The sequence below is a fragment of the Lampetra planeri genome, chromosome 46 (assembly GCF_965212315.1).
Source record: "Lampetra planeri chromosome 46, kcLamPlan1.2.h2, whole genome shotgun sequence".
NCBI classification, from domain to species: domain Eukaryota; kingdom Metazoa; phylum Chordata; class Hyperoartia; order Petromyzontiformes; family Petromyzontidae; genus Lampetra; species Lampetra planeri.
In genome coordinates, this window is record NC_136152.1 from 7,178,731 (window position 1) to 7,195,249 (window position 16,519).

Below are 16,519 nucleotides of genomic sequence, written 5' to 3' on the forward strand. Positions count from 1 at the left end.
TCCCCATGGGTTGTCTTGATGGTGTAATCTGGCCAACTCCAAATTCGGAGTTGGTGGTTCGTGAGAGGACGAGAGCATTGCTTCTATAGGGCGCAATTGCATTAGGTGGCGAATTGTTGGTTTCAATTTGACTACAAAACGCCTTTGCAACGTACAGCCTAAAATCACACGATGGAGTCACGTAGGGCTCTTAAAGAATCATGACACTAAATTCCAATTTAACATGTACAAGTGCTTGGTATCTAAATCACTTAACTATATAATGTTACACAACTCTAAGAGATATGTGTATAGTAGTGTAGTTGTAGTGGCATCGTGGGCTGCCACTGCATGATGTGTGAGCCGGGCTGTGTGAGGCACGATCTACGGCATGCACACTTCTGACAGCCTGCACTGCGGATGCAGTACCGGCCCTAGCGGGGGCCGGCTGAGATCGCCAATCAAGGATGGATGGCACGTGAAGTGCAGTGCCAGCCTCTAGAGGTAAGGGGGCGAGAGTGCCAGGTACGGTGCAAGGGTTCGCAGGGGGCCATGAAACTGTGAACCCGGAGGCCTGGTGACCGGAAGTACCAGCCCGAGGGCCCCCAAAGAGGGGGCTGGGGGACCACAGGACCAGGTCTCTCTCGAAGGCTCGAGAAGGGAGGTGTGGCTAGGGGCGGAGTGAGCCCCGCCACGGACAATATAAGACGGAGCGCTGAACAGGTCGGGCGGCTGTCGCAAGAATCAAGACTCAAGTCGTCACCGAGAGAAGACCTGCCCGACTACGAGACCCGGACCCGAGCCGGGGTCCGGTCTGAGGTCGCCACCCAGTGTGTGCTAGAGTTAGCTAGCCCGAAGGGGATACCTCCCTCGGTTAGCTGGTGAAGGGCCAGATATACCCCTTCGTGTTTAGGGCTTGATTGTTAATAAACGTGTTGCCTCGAAGAAGCCTCCGTCTCCCTGGTGTGAACCACTACATACTCTTTGGTTCTTTCGGTAAAGTCACGTAGGTATACGTGACTTTACCGAAAGAACCAGAGTATGGATCCCTGCAGTCACGACAACTTCAAATCTAGATTGAACCACTACATAGTTATATTTGGTGATACTGAGTTGGGTCAGTGGTGCGCTAGCACCCAACAACAAAAACTCCACAGATTCGTTAATAACACAGTGGCGAGATATTAACTACCTTGCCTGATATGCAGGAGCCTCGGTTCGATCCCGACCCTGACGCCTGTATATTTGGAGTTTGCTTGTTCTCCCTGTGGTCACGTGGATTTTTCTCCGGGTGAAGTTTTGCCCATCCACAATTAGAATCAACGTGCTTTTCGAGTATTTGGCTGCTATGCATTTCCACATGATGAGCCACTACACGTTGAGCTATCATTTGTGGGAACAGGTCACGTCTGAAAAAGCTCAATAGCTCAGTGGGCCTTACCTGGTAAAATAAAAGTTTAATACGAATGACATTTCGTGAAACCGATGAGCGAATTTCTCAACATCGCCAGCTTCTGTCCCCACAGTCAACCGGTCGGCAGATCGCACGTGGTGGGGTAAATTGTGGGTACTTAAGCCCACAGTGTACCTTTTCACTTGCCTATCACTGTTATGAGGCTTTTGCTGTGAGAGTTGGGGGCGGGGGGGCGTGCGTGACCCCGGGGCTGCTGACGCAGAGTAACAACTCCAATTTCACATTCAGGTGGTCAAGCCAGATAACCGCGTCAGGATGAGTGGAGTGCCATCGTCAGGACATCAATGTTGATCGCGAGATACTCGGCACTTCGCTCGGGAGAGTCATCCTATCTGGCGCGTTGTTGTGTCCACGCGCTCTCAGCCGCAACGGTCAGGGATTAGTGGAAATGTGTCGAGTATTCTATTGTGATGTATAGGGGTTACATCAATGCGGTTAATTGTTGGGTTATAGATTTCTGGTCGTGGATCAACCAGGAGCCCCCCCACCCGACCCCCATTGAGATCCACCAGCATGGATCATCTCATCACAGCGCTTCGAGTAATTGACCACCGATGGTAACTCTAGCAGAGATTACTCGCGTATGCATCCCATACGCGTATATACATCCAATGTGTGTACAGTACTGTATACAGAGCAGTCCCTAGGTAAGGGCGAATTGGGGCGACCGCCCGGGCCCCGCACTTTTGGGGGCCCCGTGATTCGACGTCACGGTGGTGTCAGATGTAATACTTCCAATTTAGTTTGAAGGCGTCGGGGGTGGGGACACGGTGGGGTTTGCCCCGGGCCCCGCTCCCCCTATACGGACGGCCCTGAATGCATACCTGTCAACCCAGACGGTTTATCAGTGTTCGTGTACAGGGAAATTGAGTTTTCAGGTCCATAGGGCGTAAAGCCGTTTCAATACGGGCAAAAAAAAATGTTTTCATCTATTTGTGTTTCTCCCTTGTGAAGGGACTTTATAGGATGAACGTTGAGATTTGTAAGGGCAAGGGGTGACCAATAAGGCCTGAACTGGTCTGAGATAAAGTAAGGGGGTGACTATACTCTTTGGTTTTTTCGGTAAAGTCATGTACGTAAAAAAATAAAAATGAAAACAATTAAATCACAAAAATAAAAACAACTAAATTAAGTCACTCATTTTTTATTTTATTTTTGTGATTTAATTTAGTTCTTTTTATTTGTTTACCTACGTGACTTTACCGAAAAAACCAAAGATCTTTGCAGTCACGAAAACTTCAAATCTCGGTTTGTGACTGTATCCGTACGAATCTTCGTGCCATCACCCCCAAATGACCAGATCACGCTCAACACATCCGAGGCCATTTAATTTCAGGGTAAATGAAATTAATTTACAAGCTCATTTTGTTCATATATATTTTAAACACGTGTTCTTGCTGACAATTTGTAACATCCCCCCCCCATGTGCATATACAGTAAATACATAACTTACAAAGGACGATCTGAAAAATTCGTGGCCTGATAGAGCAGGAGTGGCATTACGATGAATGTGCAGATAATAGGAAGGGTGGCGTTGCAAGGGTTAATGAATGTGCAGATAATAGGATTGGTGGCGTTGCAAGGGTTAATGAATGTGCAGATAATAGGATGCGCAAAGTGCAGAGCACAGAAACGAGAAAAAAGCACACCCAGCCATGTGTGTGCCTCTTGCAAATAAAACCACGAACAGTTCTTGTAGAACTGCATTGTCACCATCACAATACAATTTGACAAATTTGACCGACTGATAGGCGGCCAGTGATTAAGTGTTACTGTGGACCAGTTTCATCCTAATTATGACTCATCAGCACACCCTTAGTACCCCCCCCCCCCCCCCGTGTCTTCTCCCTGAGTACCCAGACTCGTTCGGGGCACGCTCGCCAAGCCTGGCTTCCCGTGCAACCCACATGTCTGCGCAGGGAGTGATTCTCTCGTGATGAAGCCCCGTGCCATCCACAGGTCTGCGCAGGGAGTGATTCTCTCGATGAGTGAAGGGAGACAGCCATTTACTCTGGGCGAGCGATCATTTGTGGCCAGGTCGCTTCTGAAAAATAACCTCATAGCCCAGTGGGTTTTATCTGGTAAGATGTAAAAAAAAGTATATTTTTATTTTTTTAAGTGACTTGTCCTATACTTTGCACTCCGATCGTGTGTTTTAATGGTTTGTTGTTGTAACGGTATAACCCTTCTAAATATTTGTGAAAAAGAGCTTTATAGCTCATCGGATTCCTCCAATATACATATTCTGATTCTGAAAATAATATTCTGAAATCCTTGGGGAATCAATGATGATGATAGACCAATTGTGCCGCCCCCCCCCACACCCTACAAGGGACCTTCATGCTTCAAATCAGGCTGCGCATTTTTCCGATCGCCCCCCCCACCCCCACATCTATACAAATCTCAACACGCACGTCTTCTGTAAGCCGATTTCAATATTTCAATTTCACACAAGTGTACAATTATAATAAGCCTTCACATTGTACCATTTTTTTTTGTTCAATTTTAAATATTTGTTCACGTATCCATTGCCACTATAAGGCACGCATGCTCGATCATTACCGTATCGTAATATTATATATTAATCTTATAATCATGCGCAAAGTTAAAGCAGGTGCTACGACTGCGGAGGTGTTCGTGCCGCGTGGCTCCGCATTGTGCTATCGGGTTATGCCACTTCGTGTCCTTCAGGACGATATCCGACGTTCCGCTCCCCATGCCTGGAGCTGCTTCAGAAACCGAATTGCCAATCAAACACGCGGTAGAGCCATGACGTCCGGCGTTCTGTTGCACATGCCGGGAGCTTTTCAGAAACTTGAACTTAAGAAGCTCCCAACCACGTGGAGCGAAACGTCGGACATCACGTTCCGCCCAAGTGCTGGGAGTCAACTTCGGAAGAAGCTGACTCCCAGCCACGTGTAGTGAAACGTCGGACATCGTGCCGAACAGCACACGCCGGTACAACCTGAGGGCAGGTTGGAGCGCGACACAGCGAACATCGCGAGCTACGCTGCTACATCACTCGGCGTTGTCTATGTTCTACCGAGCGGTTCAAGGGGTGCGGCAATCAATCAGGTGGGGCCCCAACACTGCTGAAACAAACCTCATGGTGGTTGTCAAGGGGGCCCCAACTCGTAGCTTTGGGCACCGGGGGGGCTAAGGCACCCCCTGCCTGGCCCACGCTCGTGACACCGCTACTGGGTGTACATCAATCACTCCTCACTGTTCCCTACGTAGTTGTACATTGTGTCACGGTAAATAACTTAAGCTACGGAAGAAGGAAATAAAAACTCGATAACCCACAATAGCTCAAGTGTCCGGAAAGAGCAGCGGTTGTTGGTTGAGAGCAGGCAAAATTATCGAATTGTCAAGTTTGTCTTACGGACACTAATGGAGAGGATTACAGGATAACAGTGATACAGAATTTCAACGCTTGCAGGTATTTGTGGCCGAGTTTGTTGGGGGGTCAGATCGTCACGTGAGTAGAATGCCAACGTTGTGTCGTCCACCCCTTCTCCACGTGAACATTAGCACTGATTTGTTAATGCTTCAGCACGGCCGTGTGCAGCAGGGGGATCCACGCACACATCACAATGCGGTGCGACATCTCACTGGGTAATTACAACAAGCAGCATCATGCATTGGTAGCCAGAATCGTGAAAAATCTCCTCCAGTTTTGAGCCTTCGGCAGTGTGATGTCATCACTATTGTGACATCATCACCATTCTCATGTCATCACAATTGCGATCGCCTGATGCTGCTGCTTGCAACTGCCAGCAAAACGTCCGTACCTCAGAATTAAATGTGCATAGATCGCTCAACAACTTAACGTTTTTGCCGGCACAAAAATAAGATATCAGTGCATTTGTTCACGTAACAACTTTATTGTTGTTGTGGATGACACAACATTGGGATCTTGCTCACGCGGCGATCTGACCCCAACAAAATCGATTATGATGAATGAAATCGATTTGCAAGGCATTCCAATAAACCTCCGCGTGGGATATCTTAAAAGCGTGAATGTGGGTTATTGAGTTACCGCCGGTAACACCTCTCGCTGGAATGTGGTCATCGCATCACCAGAATGTACTCAGCACCATGCTGGACACGCTAAAATTAATTTTGCTGGTCCGGGATATTTGTTCGACGGGTGACACCACTTGTTTTTTGTCATCCGTTAAATTGTTCTTTTCAAAAATAAAAGTCTGGTCGTATCCAAACGTAATTTCGTTTAAAAGATACCACTTGGAATAATTGTCATTTGTTAAAATCGCTCTAAGAAAGTAAACGTCTTCTCCCGAAACGCCTTTCTTAAACATTTGATATCGACAGATATTTTTGTCAACGGTGTCACAAACTTGATTTGATTGGCCTTGCCGGTCAGGTGGTGGAGGGTTATTGTTAGAAAAATTACATTACACGTACATGAGGATCTAGCCCCCAAACATGATGAATCATATTTACTATTTGCATTGCCGACTAATACGCAACTGTTATTGGATTACTGTTTTTGTAGCACAACGATTAAAATGTCACGCGTCAGCATTCCCAGACCTCGCCCTTTCGCAAATGACACAAACCACTCGACACACACTTTCGCCTCTCTCTCCACGTGCTGTGACACTGTGACGAAGGAACCATTGCTCAAAACATCACCTAATTATATTCTCTCCCTTTCGAAAGGCAACACACACACACATTGTTGTTCTTGACGAGTGTATAGAGCTGCGTTTGCTTTTGTTGTTGTTTGTGCTTGTGCATCACTGCCAATGCAGCAGCAGCAACAGCACCGAATCATTTGGTTAAATCTCCAGACTCGCACAGTTGGGACGGGCGATGGCAATCGAGTCGTCGCTTTCATTGCCGACGGCCATTGCGGCCTGTGGAGTTCTAGTCGAGGCTCAGCGGAAGTTCGTGTTTACTAATTTCTCTTAGTCGAGTCGGCTACAGCAGTCATAAACATTTAGTCGGACACTCCTCATCATTAAATGCTGGTGTGCGGGTCACGCAACTCAACCCCCCCCCCAAAACGAGACAGTCTGTCTCATTAAGTGCGTCTCATCTGTATCGTCCATCTCATCTGTACCGACTTGTTTGGAATGTCTACATCTCGTTAATCATGTCCACTGGGGTTGTCCAACTCGTTTGAACCGTCTTGTTTTTATCATCCACCTAATTTTTCCTGAAGTCTTGTTTTTGTTTCACTCTGTCTGTCTGTTTCTCTTTGTGTCGTTTCTCACTATATTTCTGTCCCATTTGTCCTGGCCCATTCGCCCCATTAGCATTACCGTATATTTTCATACAGCCCGTAACTTCACTTCACACAGCCCGTGACTTCACTTCACGTGGCCCGTAACTTCACTTCACATGGCCCGTGACTTCACTTCACAAGGCCCATGACTTCACATGGCCCACGGCAACAAGAGGCCTACCACTTGGAAATGGCCCGCAAACACCGATGTCCATCAGCCTGAGCAGCACTCATTGAGTACTTGGGGGGGTTGGATATTTTCTACCCGGCAATGCCAACTTGTTTATAATTTCCTCGCTTCTGTCTCTGCGAGGGCCTCTCGGCTTGGTCGACGCGCAGAAAGGGACACTTCTCGTTATCTCTGAACAACACGAAGGGGTTCACGCACAAAGGTGTTCGCGCTCGGGGGCCGCGACACAAACACAGAGATACAGCGCGTTGAGCACGTTGCAGCGCAATGAGAGGAGAGCCCCCCCCTCTCCCATCCTGGGTTAGGCGAGTAAAAGAGAGACAGGGGAGAGACGTTGGGAAGACAGGAAACACCGCGTGGGCGTTCGCGGTAGCGCTGCGGTAGTTTTGTGGTCGTGCTGCGGTTATACTATGGTATGTGTTATGGTTGTGCTTCGGTAGCGCTACGTAGTGTTGCAGTCGTGCTTCGGTAGTGCTGCGGTCGCGCTGCATGTACCATTCGGCGCGACGCCCGACAGTTTCACTCCACATGCTGGACGTTGTCACATTGCCGCTCCTGACGGAAGCACCCTAGGGCACGTGAAGCGAAATGTTGGACGCCCAACGTCTGGCGATATCGACTCGTGTGGCAGGGAGAGGGGGTCGCAGGTTCAGGATGAGGAGGAGGGCCACCCAGAGTTGTCGAACCCCGAAACAATGTTGGTGAAATAATGGCCTTCTGGGACACGTAAATAATATACTTAATTACCATGCCTGTAACTTTTGTAACGTGGAGAGACGGATATGGGAAATTGGCGTACTTTGTTCGCTTAATTTTTCGTGTCATTTTAACGAGGGTTTTGGGAAATGTCTCTCTCATTTTGGGAAATGTGTTTGTGTCATGATGACGGGGTGGGCAGGGGGGTGAGACAGATAGGAGAGAGAGGAGATGGACAGGAGAGAGACATTCATTCTAGATTTGAAGCTTTCGTGACTGCAAGGAATCATATTCTTAGGTTTTTTCGGTAAAGTCACGTAGGTAAAACATCAAAATTAATGAAAATAAAATAAAACAATTTTTTTTTAATTTTGATGTTTTACCTACGTGACTTTACCGAAAAAACCTAAGAATAGGAGAGAGACAGGAGAGAGAGAGCCAACGATGTGCAGAGGATGGGTGGGATGGAGGGAGAGAGGGAGGGAAAGGGGGAGGGATGGAGGAATGGAGGGTGGGACGGAGTGGAGCTGTTTATCTCAGAGGTCGGGGAAGTGTGCCGGATCCTCGGTGTATCCGTGCGGCACGAGGAAGAGCTCCGGCGGGAAGGATTCCTGGGCGCGGAACTCGCGGAACGTTACGGTGGCGCTCACGGTGGGGAACACCGGCACGTCTGTGTGGGGGGCGGGGGGAAGAGATGCCACGGCAATCAGCTGCATTCTCCTCACTGTCGTAATAGCATAGTCGCTATCGCCGTGGTGACAGTGTCATGGTAACAGTGCCATGGTAACGATGCCGTGGTAACGGTGCTGGTCGGCAAGCTGGATATGCGATCCGAAGCAGCTCCCCGGTTCCATTCCATCTCCCAGCACGGCATTGAATCAATGGGAAAATGTCTTAAACTTCCACCCCGCATTTGTCCAGTCAGCAATATAATTACGCAAAAAACAAAGATCCCCTGTATACCCTTAACGGATTGTAGGGGCAAGTGCTGTTAGCGAGCACCTATGAAGGCCAGCACAGCACACGAGGAGGTGGGTGGCCAGCACCACCGCTTTTGTCTCCCCAGTGGCAAAGTTGACACACTGTACCAGGTACTCATTCAGCTGAGTGGACCTTAGGGAGGCCCAGGACCTGTTCAGATAATCGCCAATGGAGTAGGCCGTGAGCAGGAATCAAACTTGGGTCGGTGGGATTGTACCGCAGCACGCTAACCGCTGCACCACCGCTCCCCACTGTCATCACACCATCAACAGCAACAACCGGCATTCTCCACTAAATGGCGGTGACGTCACCACGGTGCTTGTGCCAGACTGTGTGCACTTTAAGGCCATGTGAAGTGTTGAACGCCCGCTGGCAGGTCACGGAATAGACCCAGGTGCCATGGGTTGACTGAGATGACTGGGAGATGTGTAATAGAGTTCACGACTCTTGGACGCTGGAGTTGGAGGCACACGGGTTTATTCACACAGCACAGTTGTGGCATACAACACTAGAGGGGGTGTCGGCCCCCTCACCCGGCTAGCTGGGGATACACGAGCTAGCTACTTCCTAGCCTGCCTCCTAGTCCTCCTCTAACGGGCTAGGGGAGGCTATCTGGCCCGACACTGGTAAGTCGGGCCCGGTACCCTGAGTCCCAGACCAGCGCTGACAAGAGCACCGGCTCTGGATCTCGGGACCACGCCGCTGGCTCGGTCCTGTTCGGCCCTGATAAGGACGGCGAACCAGGGGAGTCCAGGGCTCTAGCTAAGACGTCTTCAGTCTTCACTGGTTAGCTTAACAAGAACCCCGAGCCCTCCACTACATCCCCTTTTATACCCAACCCCCCGCTGAGGGGTGGGGCCCCGGGGGATCATAATTCCGAATCAGCCCCCCCGGGGTACCTGGCGCGGACGTCGTAGAGAGCACCTCCCCGTGCACTCACGTAGCCCCGCCCACTGTGTTTGTTTGCCATAAGCTGCCATGCATAACGGGCTCTCTCTCTAACACCCCTACATCACCCCCCCCGCATAGCTTGCAGCCGTCCCGGCTGCCAACATACAAAAAAAAATGACAATAAAAGCGCATTTACCCCCTGACCGCGCGTGTGCCTCACTATTTTTCAACAATAACAAGAACAACAACAAGAACACAACAAGAACACAGCAGCGAGAAGAGAAACAACCCGACGCACCCTCCCCGAATAAATACGAATTCCGTAAAAACAGCCTATATACAATTTGCAGGGAATCCACCACACAACAACACATGGCGAACCCAACATATGTACATCCAATGAGCAGGGAACACACCACTCACACAACACACAATGAACACAACCTATGTACACATGTTCCGGCCTCACAACAGTCTGCGCATTTTAGCGCGCGTCCTTGCAGCGGGCCCCTCACACGGGGTAACCCCGGGTGGCGGACCGTCAGGTGGCAACTGTCCGTCTTGGAGTGAGTCCTCATCCGACGCCGCGTGACCCTTGGCATCCCCAGGAGGGGTGATCGGGCGTGAGCCCGTCACTCCTGATGCACCTGGAGGTGGCACAGCCGGCAAGGCATTTGATGAGAGCGACGGAGACGGATCCAGTGAGTCGGTCGACCCCCCACATGTTTGGCCACGCGTGTGTGAAGTGGGGATGTGTACCGCAACGAAGGGTTTTAATCTAGAGGGGTGCACGAACCACCGCCGCTTCCTCCATTTGATGTGCACGCACTGCAGGCGCAAAACCTCGACCACCTCCACAGGGCCCCGCCACGGCCGCACCAGCTTAGAGGAGGTTGCAAGTGGCACCTGGGGACAGTGCAGCCATGCCTTGTCCCCCGGCTTCCACTGCAGCACGTGCGCCCGACCCAGTCTGAGCCGCTCATTCGCTTTCTGACGGAGGTCAGAGTTTTGCATGGCAGCATCCCGTGCCTCTGTTAATTTGGCCAGATTAAATTTTACATGGTCAGCCAATTTAATTTTTCCCTGCGGCGCGGGGATCTGCAGCTGGGCACGAACAGGCGGGTTAGGTTCGCGGCCGTACATGAGGTAGAAGGGGGAAAATCCCGTAGCTGCATGGGGGGCCATTCGGTATGCCGCCAAGACCCCTTGAATTTGCAGGTCCCAATCGGTTGTGAGTCCGAAACCTGCTGTGACAACATTGACGTGATGGTGCGATGCAGACGCTCGACCATCCCGTCAGTTTGCGGGTGATACGGGGAAGTACGAATTTTCTTCGTGCCCAGGAGCTCACAGACTTGTTGGAGTAGTTTGCCGGAAAAATTTTTGCCCTGGTCGGTCAGCAGCCGCTCCGGAGCACCTTTGTCCAGGACGTATCCCTGAACAAAGGCCTCCACGATGGCTGCTGCCGACTGGTTGGCAAGGGGCCAGGCCATAGGCCAGCGCGTAAAATACTCCACACCAGTCAACAAATATCTATTGCCCCTGGGGGTGGCGGGGAATGGGCCCAAAATATCCAGCGCGACAAGCTCGTTTATTCTGGACACTTTGATTGATTGCAAGGGTGGGTTTGACTCCCGTGCTGGCGGTTTTCGTTGCGCGCACCGAGGGCATGACCCCAATAAATCCCCGACATCCCTCGTCATGCCTGGCCAAAAAAAATCAAGTTGGAGCAAGGCGAGGGTCTTTTGGGTCCCCAGGTGTAGGAGGCGCTCGTGAGCGGCCCACACCACCTTGCCCCGCAACCCAGAAGGGACCACCAGCCGGTGTCGACGGGATTTCCCGTCCCAATGCATCAGCAGACCTTGCACCATTTCCCATGCGTCGGCATCACCCCTCCCCCGCCCAGCACCGCCGACGCGACGACGCCACCCGAGGAGGGAGGTATCCTCCATCTGGAGGCGCCCCCATTCAGTGACGGGCAACCCCAACAGGGAATCTTTTCCCTGTTGTGCAATCGAATTAGTAATCAATGTTTCGTCGTCATCGGCGGCCGCCAAGACCGGAACCGATATGTCCCCCGGAGGCCTGCAACGTCCAGACCCCAGGAGGCATGCACATTCGGAGGTGGTTGGCATGCGCGACAGAGCGTCCGCATTGGTGTGGCGAACGCCCTTACGGTAGGTGGTTTCAAAATCAAAGTCCTGGAGAATCTCCAACCATCGAGACAATTGTCCCGATGGTTGTTGAACTCGCAGGGCGTACTGTAGTGCCGCATGATCTGTGCGGACGGTGAAATGCCGACCGTACAGATATGGGCGATACTGTTGGATGAAATAGACAATTGGCAACAGTTCCCGACAGGTGACACAATATCTCTGCTCCGCAGGAGACAACACCCGACTACCGTACGCGACCACCCGTTCCACGCCGTCAACCACCTGGGAAAGCACGCCCCCAATACCCGTGTTGCTCGCATCGGTGTCAAGCAAAAAGGGCCTAGAAAAATCGGGGTAAACCAAGGGAGGAGCTTTCACCAGAGCGTCCCGAAGGGAGCGGAAAGCAGCCTCCTCCTCCTGTCCCCAGTGGAACCGAACCCCGTTTGATGTTAAAGCGTGTAGGGGTTTCGCAATCGTCGCAAAATCCGCGACAAATCGTCGGTAATAGGATGCGAAGCCAATGAAACTCCTGACCTCCCCCACCGAGGTGGGAGTCGGCCAGGAGCTGACGCACTGCGTTTTGGCGGGATTGGTAGCAATACCTGAGCGTCCCACGATGTGTCCCAAATAACGCACCGATTCGCGTAATAGATGACATTTTTGGGGTTGAATTTCAAATTAGCAGCCCGCATCTTTTGGAAAACCGCCCGCAACCTCTGGAGATGTTCGTCAAATGTTTGACTAAAGACGATAACGTCATCCAAATAAATCAAGCACGAGTCCCATTGCAATCCAGCCAAAACTAATTCCATCAAACGCTGGAAAGTTGCCGGCGCTGAGTGGAGTCCCATCGGCAACCGGTTGAATTGGAACAGGCCGTGCGGTGTGCGGAAGGCAGTTTTAGGCTTTGAATCATCGTCCAGAGGAAGCTGCCAGAATCCCGAAAGTAAATCCAATGTGGAGAAGAATCGCGCTTCCGCCAAGGCGTCAAGCGATTCGTCCATCCGTGGGAGCGGGTATGCGTCGGCCACCAAAATGTTGTTAAGGCGCCGAAAATCAACGCAAAACCGCAACGAGCCGTCCTGTTTCTTAACTAGGACGATCGGCGCTCCCCAAGGGCTGGTGGAAGGAGAAATGATGTCGGCGGCTAACATTCATCAACAGCCGATTTGACATGGTCCTTTTCGGCGGGACTTAACCAAAAAGGATTCTGGCGTATTGGCGCGCTGTCACCCGTATCAATATGGTGACGCAGCAGATGAGTGCAGCCCAAATCGTATTTGTCCCGACTGAAAACGTCGGAAAATTCCCGCAGTAGTGTTTTAAGCTGTTGACGCTCTGAATTTGACAGGTCCGTCGATCCCGCACAAAGCGCCTCGAGCCACCCTTCATCGCTGTCCGAATGTGGTCGCGGCGCAGGGACAGCACTCACGTGATTCACGACGGGTTCCTCACAGGGCACCGGCGTTGCGTGAGCAAGCACGGTCCCCTGTGGGACCACCACCGTCTGCGAGCCCACATTGAGGACCGCGATGAAGGGGTCTCCGTCCCCTCTCACTATGGTCTGGGCCGGAAGTAAATGAGGTCCACTAACCCCGGCCCTAGACGGCCCCAGCAGAACCCCCTGGGCCCCAACGCCCTTAGCGAAAGGCCGCCGAAGTTTCAAAGGAATCAACATTTGTGCCCCCGGAGGAACGCGCACCGTTCTATCTACGAACGCCGGCACCGTCGCGAACGCCGTCCGACTCGTAACGGGGGATGGTAGAAATGCCATGCGTCGGCCCGACGGGAGCTCGATGCATCCCTGGTCGATTAATATCCTAATCGGCATTTTGGCCAGGAAGTCCGTCCCCAGCAGGCACGGAACCGCCAGCGAGGAGGAAACAAAAATCGGCCCAGACAATTTAATATCCCCGATACAAATTTGGGCTCGATTTTGTCCAATGATGCCAAGTGAGCCCCCATTAGCAGCATAGAATGGCACGTTAACGGGCATCAAAGGACGGCTCTGGACAGGGAGAATATTGTAAATCAATTCCGAAATAATGGTTGCCGATGCTCCCGTAACGACCAGGATGCGCACCTCAACCCCGTCGATGTGCCCCACAACGGCAGACGACCCCGACGATGCGGCTACAACACGATGGGCCAACACGGACCACTGGCTGGGTTCGATATGAGTACCCAGAGTGGTGCGTGTTGGTGCGGTGGTGCGCGATATCGACCCCCCCTTCGCCGCGGTGTTTGAGTGTGTGACGGGCGTGTGCGTGGGCCAAACATGAGGGGTGCCGCGACTCGCCGGGTTATGATGACGGAGCTTGGGAAGAGGGCCGGCGTCCCGTCGAGGTGTCGTCCCCCGCTGCCGAGGAGAGCGGCCCTCTGAGGCGACATGGCCCCGGATGCCGCAGTTGTAACAGCGCGGGAGCGCTGGCGAAGACGATGGATGGTCGAGATGGCTCGAACCGCCCCGGTCCGCCCGTACTCCCGCTCCCTGCTGCCATTGATGGTCGATGGCGCAAATCTCTTCCGCCGGGAGGGTGGCTGCAGCCACGGCACGCCCGCTCGCCGCCTTGCTGGCCTTCCGTCGTTGCGCGAGCAGGTTTGCGTGGAGGAGTCGTGCCGCTTGGAGGGAGCACATCTCCGCGTCGTCTTGTGCGACGATGACGATCTCCAAGTCGTCCGCCAGCAGGAGTATCTTTTCCGTGACCATGGCCTCGACACCTTCGATGTCCATCCGTGGAAAGGCCGCCTTCGCCAGTGCCAGGAGGCTTGTGCGGTACGCCAGGGGCGACTCCTTTGCCCCCCGCTGGCGATCGTAAAAGAGTTGCCGACAGTCCGACGGCGGACCGTAGACCGCAGCCAGCAGCTGCATCGCCGTCTGCAGCGTGGAGCGCCTCTCCTTCGGTGCCGATGTTAGAGTGGCAAGGGCATCGCTGTCGAGGAGTGCCGGCAGCGCGCGGAGAGCCTCGGCGTCCGTCCACTCCGCCATTTCCTGGTGAGCGAGGAAGCGCCGCTGGAAGCTGCCCCAGTCGCCTTCCTCGCCCACAAATTCTTTGAGTGGAGGTAGCCGCTGATGTAACGCGGCGGCTGCCGCGGAAGGTCGCACTCCCCCGTCTCCCCCACCCGGCTGTGCCGCGACTCCGTCTCCCCCACCCGGCTGTGCCGCGGCTCGAACAACCGATGGCATCGCCGGTCGCACCCGTGGTGACGTGCCGTCCGTTGGTGATGACGCGGCAGGTACTGTATGCCCGCCGTTGGACTCGATGCTCAACCCGGCCACGCCCTCAACAGCAGCTGCGGCGATGGCGGGATTTTCAAAGTGGTGCTCCGTCGAAATGGCGGGAAGGCGCTGTGGTCGCCGGCTGCCGTCGCCCCGTGGCGGTCCAGCAGCCCCCAGCTGTGTGATCTGGTCCAGCATGGCGGCAGCGGCGTACAGCAGCTCCGCCAGCTTAGCGTGCGCCTGCCTCAGCCCCTCTGTCGACGGCTCTCCATTCTCCTGTTGCTGCGGTGTGGACGCATCCGACCCCGACTGCTCCGTGTTTTCTTCAGCCGTCCCGGGCTCCCCGACTGCAATGGTGTCCTCCCCCTCCGGTACCCTGACTCGAGCTGTCCGGCGCGTGTCCATGTTCGTAGATCTTTACTTCTGACACCAGATGTAATAGAGTTCACGACTCTTGGACGCCGGAGTTGGAGGCACACGGGTTTATTCACACAGCACAGTTGTGGCATACAACACTAGAGGGGGTGTCGGCCCCCTCACCCGGCTAGCTGGGGATACACGCACTAGCTACTTCCTAGCCTGCCTCCTAGTCCTCCTCTAATGGGCTAGGGGAGGCTATCTGGCCCGACACTGGTAAGTCGGGCCCGGTACCCTGAGTCCCAGACCAGCGCTGACAAGAGCACCGGCTCTGGATCTCGGGACCACGCCGCTGGCTCGGTCCTGTTCGGCCCTGATAAGGACGGCGAACCAGGGGAGTCCAGGGCTCTAGCTAAGACGTCTTCAGTCTTCACTGGTTAGCTTAACAAGAACCCCGAGCCCTCCACTACATCCCCTTTTATACCCAACCCCCCGCTGAGGGGTGGGGCCCCGGGGGATCATAATTCCGAATCAGCCCCCCCGGGGTACCTGGCGCGGACGTCGTAGAGAGCACCTCCCCGTGCACTCACGTAGCCCCGCCCACTGTGTTTGTTTGCCATAAGCTGCCATGCATAACGGGCTCTCTCTCTAACACCCCTACAGATGTACCAGCTGTACCCCTACTATGCAAACCTGCTGTGTTTTAACTGCCCGGTGCTCCGCTCGTTGTTCCTCTGCCCTCTATCACACACAATCACACACACATGTACATACTGTACACGTAATCGCCCTCTACAGCGAAAAGCTGGCATTCCTGGGTGGACCAAGCATAGTGAATAATCACATCTTTGATTGTCGATCCACTGCTGGATGAAGGCCTCCCCAAACGGAGGGAGGGGAGGGGAGTGGGTGGGGCGGGGAGAGAGGGGTCTTACCCAGTTTGACGGGGAAGCCAGGGGGAAGTCTCATCTCCACGAACTGTCGCAGTTTGCTGAAGTGTTTGAATGGAGCCACGGCCTCCAGCACATTGAGCAGCCTGTTCACACACAATCACACGCGGAGACCAAAAGCCCCCGTGTCGCCTTAACAGACTATTGGGGTGCAAGTGCTGTTAGCGAGCATGTGTGAAGGCCGGCACGGCACACGAGGTGGGTGAGTGGCCGACGCCATACCCGGCCACCGTTGTCTCCCGGGCGCCGACGATTTATACGCACCGCACAAGGTACTCATTTAAGCTGAGTCGACTTAGCGGAGGCCCAGGACCAGTTTAGAAATTCACCACCGTTACTGTCCGTGAGTGGGAATCGAACTCTGGCCGCTGGGT

At 53.2% G+C, this 16,519-nt stretch overlaps 1 protein-coding gene across 5 annotated transcripts in view; it reads right to left on the reverse strand.

Annotated features, from left to right (window-relative positions):
* Positions 1-2,764: 2,764 nt before the first annotated feature.
* Positions 2,765-16,519, reverse strand: part of LOC144733375 (ankyrin repeat domain-containing protein 13C-like) — a 49,220-nt gene continuing 35,465 nt past the window's right edge. For all 5 annotated transcript variants that reach the window (XM_078615260.1, XM_078615263.1, XM_078615261.1 and 2 more), the window contains 2 exons: positions 16,131-16,231; positions 2,765-8,260 (listed from right to left, as the gene is read on the reverse strand). In XM_078615260.1, the coding sequence (XP_078471386.1) occupies positions 8,127-8,260; positions 16,131-16,231 (235 nt within the window). In that variant the 3' untranslated portion in view covers positions 2,765-8,126. The remainder of the gene's footprint in view (positions 8,261-16,130; positions 16,232-16,519) is intronic.